The sequence below is a fragment of the Loxodonta africana genome, chromosome 11 (assembly GCF_030014295.1).
Source record: "Loxodonta africana isolate mLoxAfr1 chromosome 11, mLoxAfr1.hap2, whole genome shotgun sequence".
In the NCBI taxonomy this organism is placed as follows: domain Eukaryota; kingdom Metazoa; phylum Chordata; class Mammalia; order Proboscidea; family Elephantidae; genus Loxodonta; species Loxodonta africana.
In genome coordinates, this window is record NC_087352.1 from 12,898,759 (window position 1) to 12,916,682 (window position 17,924).

Genomic DNA, 17,924 nt, shown 5'->3' on the forward strand with positions numbered 1-17,924 from the left:
GAGGCTGCAGAGAGATTGGAACTCTTATACACTGCTGGTGGGAATGTAAAATGGTACAACCACTTTGGAAATCTATCTGGCGTTTTCTTAAAAAGTTAGAAATAGAACTACCATACAACCCAGAAATCCCACTCCTCGGAATATACCCTAGAGAAATAAGAGCCTTTACACGAACAGATATATGCACACCCATGTTTATTGCAGCTCTGTTTACAATAGCAAAAAGATGGAAGCAACCAAGGTGTCCATCAATAGATGAATGGTTAAATAAATTGTGGTATATTCAAACAATGGAATACTACGAATCGATAAAGAACAGTGAGGAATCTGTGAAACATTTCATAACATGGAGGAACCTGGAAGGCATTATGCCGAGTGAAATCAGTCAGAGGCAAAAGGACAAATATTGTATAAGACCACTATTATAAGATCTTGAGAAATAGCATAAACTGAGAAGAACACATACTTTTGTGGTTATGAGGTGGGGAGGGAGGGAGGATGGGAGAGGGTTATTTACTGATTACTTAGTAGATAAGAACTACTTTAGGTGAAGGGAAGGACAATACTCAATACACGGAAGGTCAGCTCAACTGGACTGGACCAAAAGCAAAGAAGTTTCCGGGGTAAACTGAATGCTTCAAAGGTCAGCGGAGCAAGGGTGGGGGTTTGGGACTACGGCTTAAGGGGACTTCTAAGTCAATTGGAAAAATAATTCTATTATGAAAACATTCTGCATCCTACTTTGAAATGTGGCGTCTGGGGTCTTAAATGCTAACAAGCGGCCATCTAAGATGCATCAATTGGTCTCAACTCACCTGGATCAAAGGAGAATGAAGAACACCAAGGTCACATGATAACTATGAGCCCAAGAGACAGAAAGGGCCACATGAACTAGAGACTTACATCATCCTGAGACCAGAAGGACTAGATGGTGCCCGGCCACAACCGATGACTGCCCTGACAGGGAGCACAACAGAGAACCCCTGAGGGAGCAGGAGAGCAGTGGGATGCAGATCCCAAATTCTGATAAAAAGACCATACTTAATGGTCTGACTGAGACTAGAGGAATCCCGGCGGTCATGGTCCCCAGACCTTCTGTTGGCCCAGGACAGGAACCATTCCCGAAGACAACTCATCAGACATGGAAGGGACTGGACAATGGGTTGGAGAGAGATGCTGACGAAGAGTGAGCTACTTGTATCAGGTGGACACTTGAGACTGTGTTGGCATCTCCTGTCTGGAGCGGAGATAGGAGGGTAGAGAGGGTTAGAAACTGGAAAAATTGTCACGAAAGGAGAGACTGGAAGGGCTGACTCATTAGGGGGAGAGCAAGTGGGAGTACGGAGTAAGGTGTATATAAGCTTATATGTGACAGACTGACTTGATTTGTAAACGTTCACTTAAAGCTCAATAAAAATTATTAAAAAAAAAAAACTAAAAACCAGTTGAACAGTTGCCATCAAGTCGATTCCAACTCACGGAGAGCCCATGTGTGCCTCTGCTCCATAGGGTTTTCAGTGTCTGATGTTTTGGAAATAGATTGCTAGGCCTTTGTTCTGAAGCACCTTTGGGTAGACTTGAACCTCCAACTTTTTGGTTGGCAACTGAGCACATTAACCATTTATGCAATGGTCAGCACAATGCATATAAATAAAATTGAAGATTCAGTCTACATTTAAGGCATTAGATTTTGAACAATTGCACAAGGAGACAAAATTATCTTTAAGTAGAAAATCGGCTTTGATTCCAGAAAGTAATCAATAAAGCTTAGTGCAGGATGTGATCCAGCACTCTGACTCTGACACAGATCAGCAGATGACTCAACACTCAGAAGACAGGAAGAAACACAAACAGAACAACCCAGACCAAGTGTTCCCTGGATACAGTTATCAAAATACTAATGCTATCTACTGATAGTATCTAAACCACTCTGTTGTGTGTCTTGGCTTTGTTATATGTAACATTAAATATATATATATATATAAAGAAAATCTACTCAGCACATAAAATCAAGAGGGAAAAAGAAACTGTCAACCCACGAAAAAAGATATCAAAATGACAGCACTAAATTCATATGTAAACGGACTAAATGCACCAATAAAAAGACAGAGAGTGACAGAATGCATTTAAAACACAAGACCCGTTTATATGCTGCCTACAAGAGACACACCTTAGACTTAGAGACACAAACAAACTAAAACTCAAAGGACAGAAAAAAATATATCAAGCAAACAACAATCAAAAAAGAGCAGAAGTGGCAATATTAATTTCTGACAAAATAGACTTTAAAGTTAAATCCATCAGAAAGGATAAGGAAGGACACTATATAATGATTAAAGGAACAATACACCAAGAAGATACAACCATATTAAATATTTTTGCACCCAATGACAGGGCTGCAAGATACATAAGACAAACTCTATCAGCATTGAAAAGTGAGATGGACAGCTCCACAATAATAGTAGGAGACTTCAACACACCACTTTTGGTGAAGGACAGGACATCCAGAAAGAAGCTCAATAAAGACACAGAAGATCTAAATGCCACAATCAACCAACTTGACCTTGTAGACATATACAGAACACTCCACCCAACAGCAACCAACTATACTTTCTTTTCTAGTGCATATGGAACATTCTCTAGAATAGACCACATATTAGGTCATAAAGCAAGCCTTAGCAGAATCCAAAACATTGAAATATTGCAAAGCATCTTCTTGACCATAAGGCCATAAAAGTGGTAATCAATAACAGGAAAAGCAGGGAAAAGAAATCAAACACTTGGAAACTGAACAACACCCTGCTCAAAAAAGACTGGATTATAGAAGACATTAAGGATGGAATAAAGAAATTCAGAGAATCCAACGAGAATGAAAACACTTCCTATCAGAACCTTTGGGACACAGCAAAAGCGGTGCTCAGGGGCCAATTTATATCAATAAATGCACACATCCAAAAAGAAGAAAGGGCCAAAATCAAAGAATTATCCCTACAACTTGAACAAATAGAAAGAGAGCAACAAAAGAAACCCACAGGCACCAGAAGAAAAAAAATAATAAAAATTAGAGCTGAACTAAATGAAATAGAAAACAGAAAAACAATTGAAAGAATTAACAAGACCAAAAGCTGGGTTTTTGAAAAAATCAACAAAATTGATAAACCACTGGCCAAACTGACAAAAGAAAAACAGGAGAGGAAGCAAATAACCCGAATAAGAAATAAGAGGGGCGATATTACAACAGACCCAACTGAAATTAAAAGAATCATATATGAGTACTATGAAAAACCACACTGAAACAAATTTGAAAACCTAGAAGAAATGGATGAATTCCTAGAAACACACTACCTACCTAAACTAACACAAACAGAGGTAGAACAACTAAATAGACCCATAACAAAAGAAGAGGTTGAAAAGGAAATAAAAAAACTCCCAACAAAAAAAAAAAGCCCTTGTCCGGGTGGCTTCACCGCAGAGTTCTACCAAACTTTCAGAGGAGAGTTAACACCACTACTATTAAAGGTATTTCAGAGCATAGAAGAGGACAGGATACTACCAAGCTCGTTCTATGAAGCCACCATATCCCTGATACCGAAACCAGGTAAAGACACCACAAGAAAATTATAGACCTATATCCCTCATGAATGTAGATGCAAAAATCTTCAACAAAATTCTAGCCAATAGAATTCAACAACATATGAAAAAAATAATTCACCATGACCAAGTGGGATTCATACCGGGTATGCAGGGATGGTTCAACATTAGACAAACAATTAATGTAATCCACCACATAAATAAAATAAAAGACAAGAATCACATGATTTTATCAATTGATGCAGAAAAGGCATTTGACAAAGTTCAACACTCATTCATGATAAAAACTCTCAGCAAAATAGGAATAGAAGGAAAATTCCTCAGCATAATAAAGGGCATTTATACAAAGCCAACAGCCAACATCACCATAAATGGAGAGTGCCTGAAAACATTCCCATTGAGATCGGGAATCAGAAAAGGATGCCCTTTATCACCGCTTTTATTCAACGTTGTGCTGGAAGTCCTAGCCAGAGCAACCAGGTTAGACAAAGAAATAAAGGGCACCCAGATTGGCAAGGAAGAAGTAAAAGTATATTTACAGATGACATGATCTTATACACAGAAAACCCTAAGGAATCCTCCAGAAAACTACTGAAACTACAGCAGAATATTGGAATACAAGATAAACATACAAAAATCAGTTGGATTCCTCTACACCAACAAAAAGAACATCGAAGAGGAAATCACCAAATCAATGCCATTTACAGTAGCCTCCAAGAAGATAAAATATTTAGGAATAAATCTTACCAGAGATGTAAAAGACTTATACAATGAAAACTACAGTACACTTCTGCAAGAAACCAAGAGACTTACATAAGTGGAAGAGCATACCTTGCTCGTGGATAGGAAGACTTAACATCGTAAAAATGTCTATTCTACCAAAAGCAATCTATAGATACAATGCAATTCCGATCCAAATTCCAACTACATTTTTTAATGAGATGGAGAAACAAATTACCAACTTCATATGGAAGAGAAAGAAGCCCCGGATGTATAAGGCATTACTGAAAAAGAAGAACAAAGTGGGAGGCCTTACTTTACCTGATTTTAGAACCTATACTGCCACAGTAGTCAAAACAGCCTGGTACTGGTACAACAACAGATACATGGACCAATGGAACAGAATTCAGAATCCAGACATAAATCCACCCACAGATGAGCAGTTGATATTTGACAAAGGCCCCAAAACAGTTAAACGGGGAAAAGACAGTCTTTTTAACAAATGGTGCTGGCATAACTGGATAGCCATCTGCAAAAAAAATGAAACAAGACCCATACCTCACACCATGCACAAAAACTAACTCAAAATGGATCAAAGACCTAAATATAAAATCTAAAACGATAAAGATCATAGAAGAAAAAATAGGGACAACCTTAGGAGCCCTAATACATGGCATAAACAGTATAGAAAACATTATAAAGAACATAGAAGAAAAATTAGATAACTGAGAGCTCCTAAAAATCAAACACTTATGCTCATGCAAAGACTTCACCAAAAGAGTAAAAAGACTACCTACAGACTGGGAAAAAGTTTTTAGCTATGACATTTCTGATCAGCGCCTGATCTCTAAAATCTACATGATACTGCAAAAACTCAACTGCAAAAAGACAAGTAACCCAATTAAAAAATGGGCAAAAGATATGAATAGACACTTCACTAAAGAAGACATTTAGGTAGCTAACAGATATATGAGGAAATGTTCACGATCATTAGCCATTAGAGAAATGCAGATCAAAACTACAATGAGGTTTCATCTCACTCCAACAAGGCTGGCATTAATCCAAAAACACAAAATAATAAATGTTGGAGAGGCTGTGGAGAGACTGGAACACTTCTACACTGCTGGAGGGAATGTCAAATGGTACAACCACTTTGGAAATCGATCTGGCGCTTCCTTAAAAAGCTAGAAATAGAACTACCATACGATCCAGCAATCCCTCTCCTTGAAATATATCCTAGAGAAATAAGAACCTTTACACGAACAGATATATGCACACCCATGTTTATTGCAGCACTGTTTACAATAGCAAAAAGATGGAAGCAACCAAGGTGTCCATCAACGGATGAATGGATAAATAAATTATGGTATATTCATACAATGGAATACTATGCATCGATAAAGAACAGTGAGGAATCTGTGAAACATTTCATAACATGGAGGAACCTGGAAGGCATTATGCTGAGTGAAATTAGTCAGCTGCAAAAGGACAAATATTGTATAAGACCACTATTATAAGAACTTGAGAAATAATTTAAACTGAGAAGAAAACATTCTTTTGTGGTTATGAGAGGGGGAGGGGGAGGGTAGGAGAGGGATATTCACTAATTAGATAGTAGATAAGAAGTACTTTAGGTGAAGGGAAAGACAGCACCCAGTACAGGGGAGGTCAGAACAATTGGACTAAACCAAAAGCAAAGAAGTTTCCTGAATAAACTGAATGCTTTGAAGGCCAGCGTAGCAGGGGCAGGGGTCTGGGGACCATGGTTGCAGGGGACATCTAAGTTAATTGGCACAATAAAATCTATTAACAAAACATTCTGCATCCCACTTTGAAGAGTGGCGTCTCGGGTCTTAAACACTAGCAAGCAGCCATCTAAGGTGCATCAATTGGTCTCAGCTCACCTGGATCAAAGGAGAATGAAGAACACCAAGGACACAAGGCGATAAGAGACAGAAAGGGCCACGTGAACCAGAGGCTACATCATCCTGAAACCAGAAGAACTAGATGGTGCCCGCCTACAACTGATGACTGCTCTGACAGGGAACACAACAGAGAACCCCTGAGGGAGCAGGAGAGCAATGGGATGCAGACCCCAAATTCTCATAAGACCAGACTTAAGGGTCTGACTGAGACTAGAAGGACTCCCGTGGCCATGGCCCCCAGACCTTCTGTTGGCCCAGGACAGGAACCATTCCCAAAGCCAACTCTTCAGATATGGATTGGACTGGACAATGAGTTGGAGAGGGATGCTGGTGAGGAGTGAGCTTCTTGGATCAGGTGGATACTTGAGACTATGTTGGCATCTCCTGCCTGGAGGGGAGATGAGAGGTAGAGGGGGTTAGAAGCTGGCGAAATGGACACGAAAAGAGAGAGCGGAGGGAGAGAGCAGGCTGTCTCATTAGGGGGAGAGTAACTGGGAGTGTGTAGCAAGGTGTATATGGGTTTTTGTGTGAGAGACTGACTTGATTTGTAAACTTTCACTTAAAGCACAATAAAAATTATAAAATGAAAAAATAGGATTAGGAGGAAAAGGTTTTCAACATATTTGACAGACATAGGGTTGATATCCCTAGTATACAACAGCCCAACAGGAAATAAAGGAAATAGTTAATAGTAAGAGAAATGCAATCAGCCATAAATGTGTAAACAAACAAAAAATCACCTCTCTAATTCTTAGGGAAATGCAACTGAAACAATAATAAGACTCTATCCCTTGAACTTGAACTGGTGAAGCATTTTAATACTGATTACATTGCAAGAGAAGATAAATACTAAAACCTTTCTGGGATGGTATTTGGCAATATCTATGAAAATTTAAAGTGTAGCTCCATTTATTGACCTGGGTGCGGAATATATGGGTATATGCACCTAGTAAAAATTAATAGCACTCTCCACTTACACTTTGTGCATCTTTCTATGTGTACATTGTACTTTATTACTTTTAAAAATAACTGAGACACACACACAAAATTTTTTTTTATTGAACTTTGGATGAAGGTTTACAGAACAAACTAGTTTCTCATCAAACAGTATACGCATTATTCTAAGACATTGGTTAACAACCCCATGACATGTCAACACCCCCCTTTCTCAACCCTGGATTCCCTATTACCAGCTTTCCTCTTCCTTCCTGCCTTCCAGGCCCTGCCCCATGGCTGGTGCGCCCCTTTAGTCTTATTTTGTTCCACGGGCCTCTTCAATATTTGGCTGAAGGGTGAACCTCAGCAGTGGCCTCATTGCTGAACTGAAAGGGTGTCAGGGGTCCATACTCTCAGGATATCTCCAGTCTCTGTCAGGCCAGCAAGTTCGGTCTTTCTTTTTGAGTTAGAATTTTGTTCTACATTTTTCTCCAGCTCTGTCTGGGACCCTTTATTGTGATCCCTGTCAGAGCAGTCAGTGGTGGTAGCTGGGCACCATTTCATTATACTAGACTCAGTCTGGTGGAGGCCGTGGTAGACGGATGCACAAAATATTTTAATGTATGGACCCAACAACTCAACAATCCTAGTTATGGGGCTCTTTTTTTTTATTTTGCAAATTAATAACAAAAAGACAAACAACCCAACAGAAAAATATGGGCAATGGCTATAAACACACGATTGACAGACGAGCAAATCAAAATGGGCAGCAAGCATAGAAAAATGCTCAATCTCCTGTGTGGTAAAAAAAAAAAAAAAAAGCCAATTAAGATTACAATGAGATATCACATTCTACCTACAAATTTAAGGAGTCCTAACACCCACTTTTTGGAGAGGGGCAGAGAGACTTTGTATACATTACTGGTGGAAACATTCATTGTTAACAGCCTTTTGGAGGAAAACAATCTGGTAATATCTATTAACATTCCAAACATGTATAGTCTCTGACCCAGAACATCTATATCTATAATCAATAAGTGCTCCACACGATTACCACAACCTCCACCAGACAGAGCCCAGAACAACTAGATGGTGCCTGGTTACCACTGCCAACTGCTCCGGCAGAGATCACAATACAGGGTCCTGGACAGAGCAGGAGAAAAATGTAGAACAAAATTCACAATTACAAAAAAAAAAAAAAGACCAGGCTTGCTGGTCTGACAGAGACTGGAGAAACCCCAAGAGTATGGCCCCTGGGCACTCTTTTACCTCAGTACTAAAGTCACTTCTGAGGTTCAACCTTCAGCCAAAGATTAGACAGGTCTATAGGGCCGAGAATAACACACATGAGGGACATGTTTCATAGTTCACAACAGCCCAAAAGCAAAGGTGAGAAGGCAGGAAGGAACAGGAAAACCATACGAATGGAAGCAGGGAACCTGGGGTGGAGAAGGGGAGAGTGTTGACATATCACAGGGTTGGCAACCAATGTCACAAAACATTTTGTGTATTAACTGTTTGTCTTAGTCAACTAGTGCTGTTATAACTGAAATACCACAAGTGGATGGCTTTAACAACAACAAAAAAATTATTCTCTTACAGCCTAATAGGCTGGAAGTCCAATTTAGGGCACCAGCTCCAAGGGAAGTCTTTCTCTCTTTGGGTTCTGGGGCAGGAAACCTGGGTCAAAGGGATGTGCATGCTCCCTGCTCTGCTTTCTTGGTGATAGGAGGTCCCCTTGTCTTTCTACCCAATTCTCTCTTTTATGTCTCAAAAGAGATTGACTCAAGATACAACCTAATATTGTAGATTGAGCCCTGACTCATTAATATAACTGCCTCTAACCCCACCTGATTAACATCATAGAGGTAGGATTTACAATGCATAGGAAAATCACATCAGATGACAAAATGGTGAACAATCACACAATACTGGAAATCATGGCCTAGCCAAATTGATACACATTTTGGGGGACACAATTCAATCCATAACACCATTTAATGATGAACTAATTTACTCTGTAAACTTTCACCTAAAGCACAATAATAATAAAAAAAAAATAGACAACAGACAAAACAAATAAATAAATGCTCCAGCTTGTAAGGCTTTATGCCCAAGAATATTTTGTGCTTAATGGAAAGCCTTCAAAAAGGAAAAGATTACATAACTATGGTGAACTTATACCATGAAATATTGTGTAACTGCTTAGAAAGACTACATCTGTGGAAAGAGACAATGGATAAGCTCAATATCATCAGTCAGAACAAGACCAAGGGCTGACTGTTGATCAGACCATCAATTGCTCATATGCAAGTTCAAGTTGAAACTGAAGAAAATTAGAACAAGACCACGAGAGCCAAAGTATGACCTTGAGTATTTCCCACCTGAATTTAGAAACCGTTTCAGAATGGATTTGATGCCTTGAATACTAATGACCGAAGACCAGACGAGTTGTGGAATGACATCAAGGACATCATACATGAAGAAAGCAAGAGGTCATTAAAAAGACAGAAGAGAAAGAAAAGGCCAAAATGGATGTCAGAAGAGACTGGAAGTTGCCCTTGAATGTCAAGTAGATATAAAGCAAATGGAAGAAATGGTTAAGTAAAAGAGCTGAACAGAAGGCTTCAAAGGGCGGCTCGAGAAGATAAAGTATTATTATGACATGTGCAAAAACCTGGAGTTGGAAAACCAAAAGGGAAGAACATGTTTGGTGTTTCTCAAGCTGAAAGAACTGAAGAAAAAATTCAAGCCTCGAGTTGCAATATTGAAGGATTCTACAGGGAAAATATTAAATGAAGCAGGAAACATCAAAAGAAGATGGAAGAAATACATAACCAAAAAGTTGACTGTCAAGTGTTTCAGGAGGTAGCATATGATCAGGAACCAATGATACTGAAGGAAGAAGTCCAAGCTGCACTGAAGGCACTGGTGAAAAACAAGGCTCCAGGAACAGACAAGACACCGATTGAGACATTTCAACAAAAGGATGCAGCGCTGGAGGTGCTCACTCATCTATGCCAAGAAATTTCGAAGACAGCTACCTGGCTAATTGACTGGAAGAAATCCATATTTATGCCAGTTTCTAAGAAATGTGATCCAACTGCATGTGGAAATTATTGAACGACATCATTAATATCACAGGCAAGTATAATTATGCTGAAGATCATTCAACAGCCGCTGCAGCAGTATATAGACAGGGAACTACCAGAAATTCAAGCCGGATTCAGAAGAGGACGTGGAACCAGGGATATCATTGTTGATGTCAGATAGATCCTGGCTGAAAGCAGAGAACACCAGAAGGACATTTACCTGTGCTTTACTGGCTATGCAAAGGCATTCGACTGTGTGGATCATAACAAATTATGGATAACATTGTGAAGCATGGGAATTTCAGAACACTTCATTGTGGTCATGAGGAACCTGTACATAGATCAAGAGGCAGTTGTTCAAATGGAACAAGGGAACACTGCTTGGTTTAAAGTCAGGAAAGGTGCGTGTGAGGGTCCTACCCTTTCACCACACTTGTTCAATCTGTATGCTGAGCAAATAATCAGAGAAGGTGGACTACGTGAAAAAGAATGCAGCATCAGGATTGGAGGAAGACTCATTAACAAACTGTGTCATGCAGATGACACAACCTTGATTGCTGAAAGTGAAGAGGCTCACTGATGAAGATCAAAGACCACAGCCTTCATTTAGTATGGGTTACACCTCAACATAAAGAAAACAAAAATTCTCACAACTGAGCCAATAAGCAACAACATGATAAACAAAGAAAAGATTGAAGTTGTCAAGGATTTCATTTTTCTTGGATCCACAATCAACACCCATGGAAGCAGCAATCAAGAAATCAAAAGACGCATTGCATTGGGTAAATCTGCCGCAAGAGACCTCTTAAAGTGTTAAAAAAGCAAAAATGTCAACTTGAAGAATAAGGTGTGCCCAACCCAAGCCATGGTGCTTTCAATTGTCTCATATGCATGTGAAAGCTGGACAATGAAAAAAGAAGACGGAAGAAGAATTGACCTCTCTGCATTGTGGTGTTGGTGAAGAATATTGAATATACCATGGACTGCCAAAATAACAAACAAATCTGTCTTGGAAGAAGTACAGCCAGAATGCTCCTTAGAAGCGAGTATGGTGAGACTGCATCTCACAGTCTTTGGATATGTTATCAGGAGGGACCAGTTACTGGAGAAGGACATCATGCTTGGTAGAGAGTCTTCAGAATAGAGGAAGACCTTCATCGAGATGGATTGACACAGTGGCTGCAACAATGGCCTCAAGCATAGAAAAGATTGTGAGGATGGCGCAGGACCAGGCAGGGTTTCGTTCTTTTGTACGTAGGGTCACTATGAGTTGGAACTGACTCGATGGCACCTAACAAGAACAACACTTAGAAAAGTAGATTAAAATTAAATATGTAGACCTAGAGAGATGTCCATCAAATATTAGGTGACAAAAGGTAAATTGCAGAGCATGGTTCTGATTTTGTTTTTTTAAAAAAGATATGTCCTTATATAAGTTTGTAGGAAGCAGGATATGGTTTAGAGCTTAATCTCTGACACCGGGAAGTCTGTAGCCACATCCTGGCTCCTCCATTTCCTCCCCTGGTGTGATAACCCTCTTGGCCTCAGTTTCCTTGAGTGTAAAAGGGGATTAATAATAACCTCTACCTCACAAGCTTGTTGTGAGCATGTGATGAGAGGTTTATACAAAGGGCTTAGAGATGCCGATGCCTGGTGCACCATTCCCTGCTAACATAAGTATGAGCATGATCTACGGGATCATGGAAAATACCATACAAGCAAACACACCGCACTGTTCTCATTGGTTACCTCAGACGGGCGGGGCTAGAGGGGTGGGACACAAGTGATGAACATTTGTATCAATCCCACTTGTTACAGCTAGCATGTGTTACTTTTGTCATTTTCTTTAATCCACTAAAGTAGAAAGAAGAATAAATCAGTACTCCCTGATCTGGGACTCAGGGTCTGTATTCATCGTGGTGCTGCAGGAAGGACTGGGAAAGGGGGCCTGGGCGGGGCAGAAGCCCCAGGAAAGCCCTCTGCCCCAACAGATGATCCAACCCACTTGGTGGCCCTGGGCCAGTGGCTGTCCCTGTCCAGACCTGTTTCTCTCCCTGCAGAATGGAACTGCTAGTGGCTTAATACCAAAGACAGACTGGAGTTCGAGTCCCAGGGGTGCTGATGTGGCACTAAGTGACCCCACCCTTGTCAACCCCTTAAATCCCCACATCAACTCTATGAGTTGGACACTTTACTATTATGCAGGTGGGGAAACTGAGGCACAGAAAGGTTAAGTCATTTAAGGGAGCTCACACAGTAGAAAGTGGCCCGATTCAAACACAGGCAGCCTGGCTCTGGACCACCAGGCTCTACTTCCTCCCCATCTCAGCATGTGACTTCTCCTCTGCCAACCTCAGTTTATCCAGCTACATAATGGGCTTCCCAATTCTCACCTCTTCAGTTTGCTGCAAGGGTTAAATGACATCGGGCTTGGACATGTCAGAAGTGTTTAGAAATGGGAGCCACTGTCACCTTAGCTCCCCTAGGAAAGAGTAGGGGATGTTCCAATGCCCTGGGCCTCTCTCTGTGGTAAGTTTTTGGTAATTGTCCAATCCATACCCATGGAAGAGAGAATAGAGGGTGGGAATCCAGGCCCTGGGTCTTCCAGAAACCACAGGGCAAAGTGACAAGAGGCCTGTGCGCTCCTCCCCATCCCCATTCCCACCTTGGGTGAGCGGCCCCCTGGCATTTTCATGGGCTCCTCCCTGCCCCCACACCCAGACCTGACCGCACCACATCCTATTCTGGCCCTGCCAGAGCAGGAAGTGGAGTCTGGTTCCAGGGTGACCTGATCCAGAACTCCCACCAGAGTGTGAAGCAAGACCCCCCTGCAGCCGGCTGCTCCACCTCAGCAGATGAAGGTGGCCAGGCCAGGGCAAGTTCCTGACCATCCCTGGGTGCCTTGCCCGCCATGTCCAGCAGCTGTACGCTGTTCACCTGTGCCCTCCTCGCTCTGGAGGCTGTTCAGCGTGCAGAGACCTCAGCCTGCTGGGTTCACATCATGTCCAGGAGCAAGTGGGGGGGGGGGCACTGTGTCCAAGTGTCTGTGGACCATGGTGAGGACTTAAGGTTTTAATTCTTGAGAGGGTACTGACTTAGGTTTTCACAGGCGCCCTCTGATGGTCATGTGGGAGGTGAGAGCCCAAACATCGGCCAGGTGGTCAGATCTGCCTCTGGGGCCCACGCCCACCAGCTTCCCTTTCTGTGCAGTAGGCTGGGGACCTGCACAAGCGTTTGCACGGTGGGAGGGGAAGCTGGAACACTACAGGCTCCCAGACGTTGGTGAATATCATATTCACCTGGACAGTTTATTTAAAATGCAGGTTCCCTGGCCCCACCTCTAGGCGCTGGCTCAGTAGGGCTAAGGTGGGGCCCGGGAATCTGAAAACCCATCTCAGAGAAGTTCAGATGCCTCCAAGGGTATTCACAGCTCTTCCAGCTCAGGATTTTATCCTTCACAGCCAGTAGGAAAAATGAAGTCTTGATACATGCTACGATATGAATGGAGTTTGAAGGCATTATGCTGAGGGAAATAAGTCAATCAAAAAAGGGCTAATATTTTATGGCCTCACTTAAACAAAAAGACAAGAAAAGGCAAATATGTAGAGACCAACTTTTCTTAGTGGTTACTACGGCTGGGAGGGAGGGGGAAAGGGAGGGTTATTGCCTATGGAGTACTGAGTTATGGTTTATGGTGATAGAAAAATCACATTGATTAAGGGTAGGATTGCATAGTCAGTTATTTTAAGTGTTGTCAGTAAATTGTACACCTGTAAAAAGGTGAGGTGGCCAAAGTTGTGTGATAGACATATTTACAACAATGACCAAAAAAGAAAAAAAGAGTAGCTACTGAGGCTGCTTATGCACAACCAACTACCTCATGGGATTTTGTTCCTTGGTTTGGAGGTTTAGAGTCATGGTTTCACGGGACATCCCAGTTAGCTGGGCTAATAACATGTTTAGTGCCTCTGTTTACCTCCTAGTATGTTGGGTAGTTCCTGGGATCCTAAGAGCTTGCAAGCAGCCTTCCAAGGCACAACAATTGCTGTCTACTTACCTGGAGCAACAGAGGAGGAAGGGGGGTCAGGAATAGGAGGAAATGGAATGTGCAACCCTAACCCTTGAGGCCCCGATGCCATCACCCAGGTGGACCCAGAGGCCAGGAAGCAGGCTGGGGTAGGGGGGCAGAGCTTCTCAGTGAAGAGTTCCGGGTGGTTTGACCTTGGGCAAGCCCCCTCACTTTCTGAGTCTCCTCTTCCTCAGCTTAACATGGGGATAACAACAGTACCTACCTTAGAGGGCAGCTGCGTGACGATTCAGCAAAATCAGAGCTGAACAAATCCTCCTGGAGGCAGGAAAGAGCAAGAAATATGACCATGTGGGTGGGAGTCAAGTCCTGGCTCTGCCCCTGCCTGGCTGTGTGACCTTGGGCAGGTGGCTTCACCTCTCTGATTCTGTCTATAAATGGAGGCCGTAGTGACTATGGGGATGAAATAAGGTGCATGTAGGGCCGTACTTGACACATGCAGGGACTCAAATGGCCACTGCCATTATTAGTAGGATGGAAGATTAGGAGATGAGAAGGGGGGTGCTGGGGAAATTGTGTGTGAGCGGCACGAACAGGGGGATGAATGGAGGAGGGGGATGGAATCTTCCTCCAGGAAGCCCTCCTTGACCCCTAATTGTGCCCTCCCCACCCCCACAGCTTCCTGATTGGTGAAGATAGGCTGTTGTACAAGGGCCAGGGCTGGAACATCAAGGGCGCCCACTCAGGACCCACTTGGAACCCCATGTTCATTGGCATCAGCTTCATGGGCACTTCATGGGTGAGTGACTGGGGCAGGGCAGGGGGTTGCCATGGGGCCTGGGGGGTGGCGGCAGCAGGGGTGTTGGTGGAGAGGCTCTGCCACCTACAAGCTCTGCAACCTCTTCCTGAGCCTCCTTTCCTCGTTTGGATGAAAAAAAAAAAAACAAACCAAACCCAGTCCTGTCCAGTGGATTCCTACCCATAGCGGCCCTATAGGACAGAGTAGAACTGCCCCATAAGAGTTTCCAAGGAGCACCTGGTGGATTCGAACTGCCGACCCTTTTGTTAGCAGCCTAGCACCTAAAAAAAAAAAAAAAAAAAATTATTTATTTATTTATTTTTAGGTGAGGCACCTAGAAAGTGCTTGTTAAATGTCAGCTATTATTTTGGGTGGGACCCAGAGGTCTGAGGCTGAAGAGGGGGAAGGAGCAATAACCATTATGATGCTTGCCGGGTGGGGGTTTACTCTGTGCCAGGCACAGATGAGGAAACTGAGGCACAGAAAGGGTAAATCACTGTTAGGGAGTGGCAGAGCCCTAATCTGGGCCCTGATTCCAACCGCCCCCCCGGAAACACACACACACACACACACACACACACACACACACACACACTGAGCCTCCACCCTCCATGGAAACCCCGGCCTCACCCCTGCCTTTGCCTCCCCCAGAGCGGGTGCCCCCGGCCCGGGCCCTCAGGGCGGCCCAGAATCAGCTGGCCTGCGGCGCGGCATCGGGTGCCCTGAGCCCCCGAAACGAGGTCAAAGGACACCGGGATGTGCAGCAGGCAACGTCCCCGGGCGACGAGCTCTACAACATCATCCAGACTTGGCCACACTACCGCGAGTGAGGCCCTGCCTGCCGACTCCCCCCTCCACCGCTCCTCTCCCCGCGCTGTCGGAAAGCCCACCCACTGTGTCCTCCTCCAATAAAGGTGCAGCTCAAACTGTGTTCTTCCTGGCACCACCATGTGCCTCCCCTCCCTCTCTCCTGCCCACAAGACCGCAGCCCTGCCCCTGCCCCCAGCATGGTCCTCCAGGGTGCTCTCGGAACCCAGAGGACCCGACCCTGAACCAAGACCCCGGAGATCCCAGCTCAGAAGCGACATCACAGCTCAGAACCCACATCACAGCTCAGAACCCAGAGGTCTCAGGTCAGAGCCCAGGAATCTGCACCGAGTCGGCCCGGCGTCGGGAACAGCAGCTCGGGGTCCTCGGGCCCCTCCAGCACCAGGATGAGCAGGACCTCACACCTGGAGGCCCCCCAGCACCAGGAGGGGCGAGGCATCACACCTGGAGACTCCCCCAGCAGCAGGAAGGCGAGGGCCCACCTGGAAACCCCCTCAGCACCAGGTAGGAGGAGGCCTCATACCTGGTGAACCCCCGCAAGCACCAGGAGGGGCTAGGTCTGGGGGGGCTGGAAGGCCACCCGGTCCCACCCCCACGCAGTACCCCAGCGGGAGTTGAGTGAGTGGTGGGGTAGCACTCCCTGTGCTGTCACAACCAAGTGTCCAGCCGGTTCATGTATTCCTGCAAGGCCTTCAGGCCGGTGTCTATACCGGCCATGTGGGCCGCCTGGTGGTCTGAGCTGGTAGTCTGTGGGGGTAGGCATGCGGGTGGAGGGGGGCTGTGACGGCTTGGGGGGTCCATACATGCCCAAGTGTGGGGACTGCACCAGGTTGGTGCAGGATCTGTGTGTCTTTCAGATTCTTGTCCCAGAGGAGGCTGTGCTCTGTGTCTGGCTCTGAGCCGCCTGTTCCCGAGTGACCGACAGGGCTTCCCGAGTCTCCCCCTCCCGGAACCCAGGTCCCTCTTTCGGGAAGTTCGGCCTCGGGCGTCTCAGAGCAGACCCCCTGTGGCCGGGGTTCCCTCCGTGTGCATCGTCCTGGAGTGGGTCCAGGAGCGCGGACGGTGTTTCCATCGTGGTCTTGAGTGAAAACGGACATTTGGAAACGTCCGCATTGAGGCGCGAAGGAGACGATGACACCGGCTGCAGCGGGTCGGGCGGGGACGCGCGCAGACAGCGACCTTGCATGGTCCGTGTTAGGGGATAAAGCGAGTTATAAAGTAACATTTGGGGGCTCTCATATTTTTTGGGGGGGTGTTTGCTTTTCAACAGTAATATATCTATAGATGCACGGGTTTGTGTAGGGAATATGTTGAAACTATTGGTATCAAACGTCCACAGTACTTGTAAATTGTGAAAACATAGATAGGTCTCTCACCATTTCTTTATCTTCATGCTCCTACTTTTGTACAGTAGACGATTTTTTTTCAGTAGATGATTTTTAAGTTAAAAACCTTAAAAAAAAAGCATTTAAAACGTCTTCATACAAAATTTTCGTTGAAAACGTTTAATATCATAAATCTTGCATTGGATAGTGAGTTTATAGAGGTTTTTGTCACAGTGTCGTTGGATTACTCCCATTGTTCATACATTATGGGATTTTTTTCCCCAAAATTGTTATCTTAACGGTCCGTTTATATTTCTTTTATAATAGTACTTAGTGCTTTATTTTTAACCTTTTTTTTTTTTTAATGCTTACATTCTTTTCCTTTTGGCATGGCTGAGGTTTTCTGTTGTTTTTTTACATTATATTTATGATAAGTGTATTAAAAAATTTTAAACGGCAAAGAAATGCAGTGAAAAGCAAAGATCCTCCCCAGGCTCAGGCCTCATCTTCCTCCCCTCAGGGAATAGACTGTCTGGTTCCTGGTTGACCTTCCAGGGGCTTTGGTGCACCCATGAGCATGCCTGCATGTCCACGATGGGAGGCAGCAGGTGCAGGGAGAACAGGAACCCTGCACTGCAGCTCCCAGCTTCCCTCCTGACCCTGAGTGAGTTATTTTCATGA

General features: G+C 44.0%; 1 protein-coding gene across 1 annotated transcript in view; it reads left to right on the top strand.

The window, feature by feature from the left end:
• LOC100654766 (melanoma antigen preferentially expressed in tumors-like) overlaps positions 1 to 15,920 on the top strand; it is a 56,513-nt gene extending 40,593 nt beyond the window's left edge. Inside the window, exons 2-3 of the mRNA XM_064293123.1 lie at positions 14,970 to 15,090; positions 15,744 to 15,920. Of these exons, the coding sequence (XP_064149193.1) occupies positions 14,970 to 15,090; positions 15,744 to 15,920 (298 nt within the window). The remainder of the gene's footprint in view (positions 1 to 14,969; positions 15,091 to 15,743) is intronic.
• Positions 15,921 to 17,924: the final 2,004 nt, after the last annotated feature.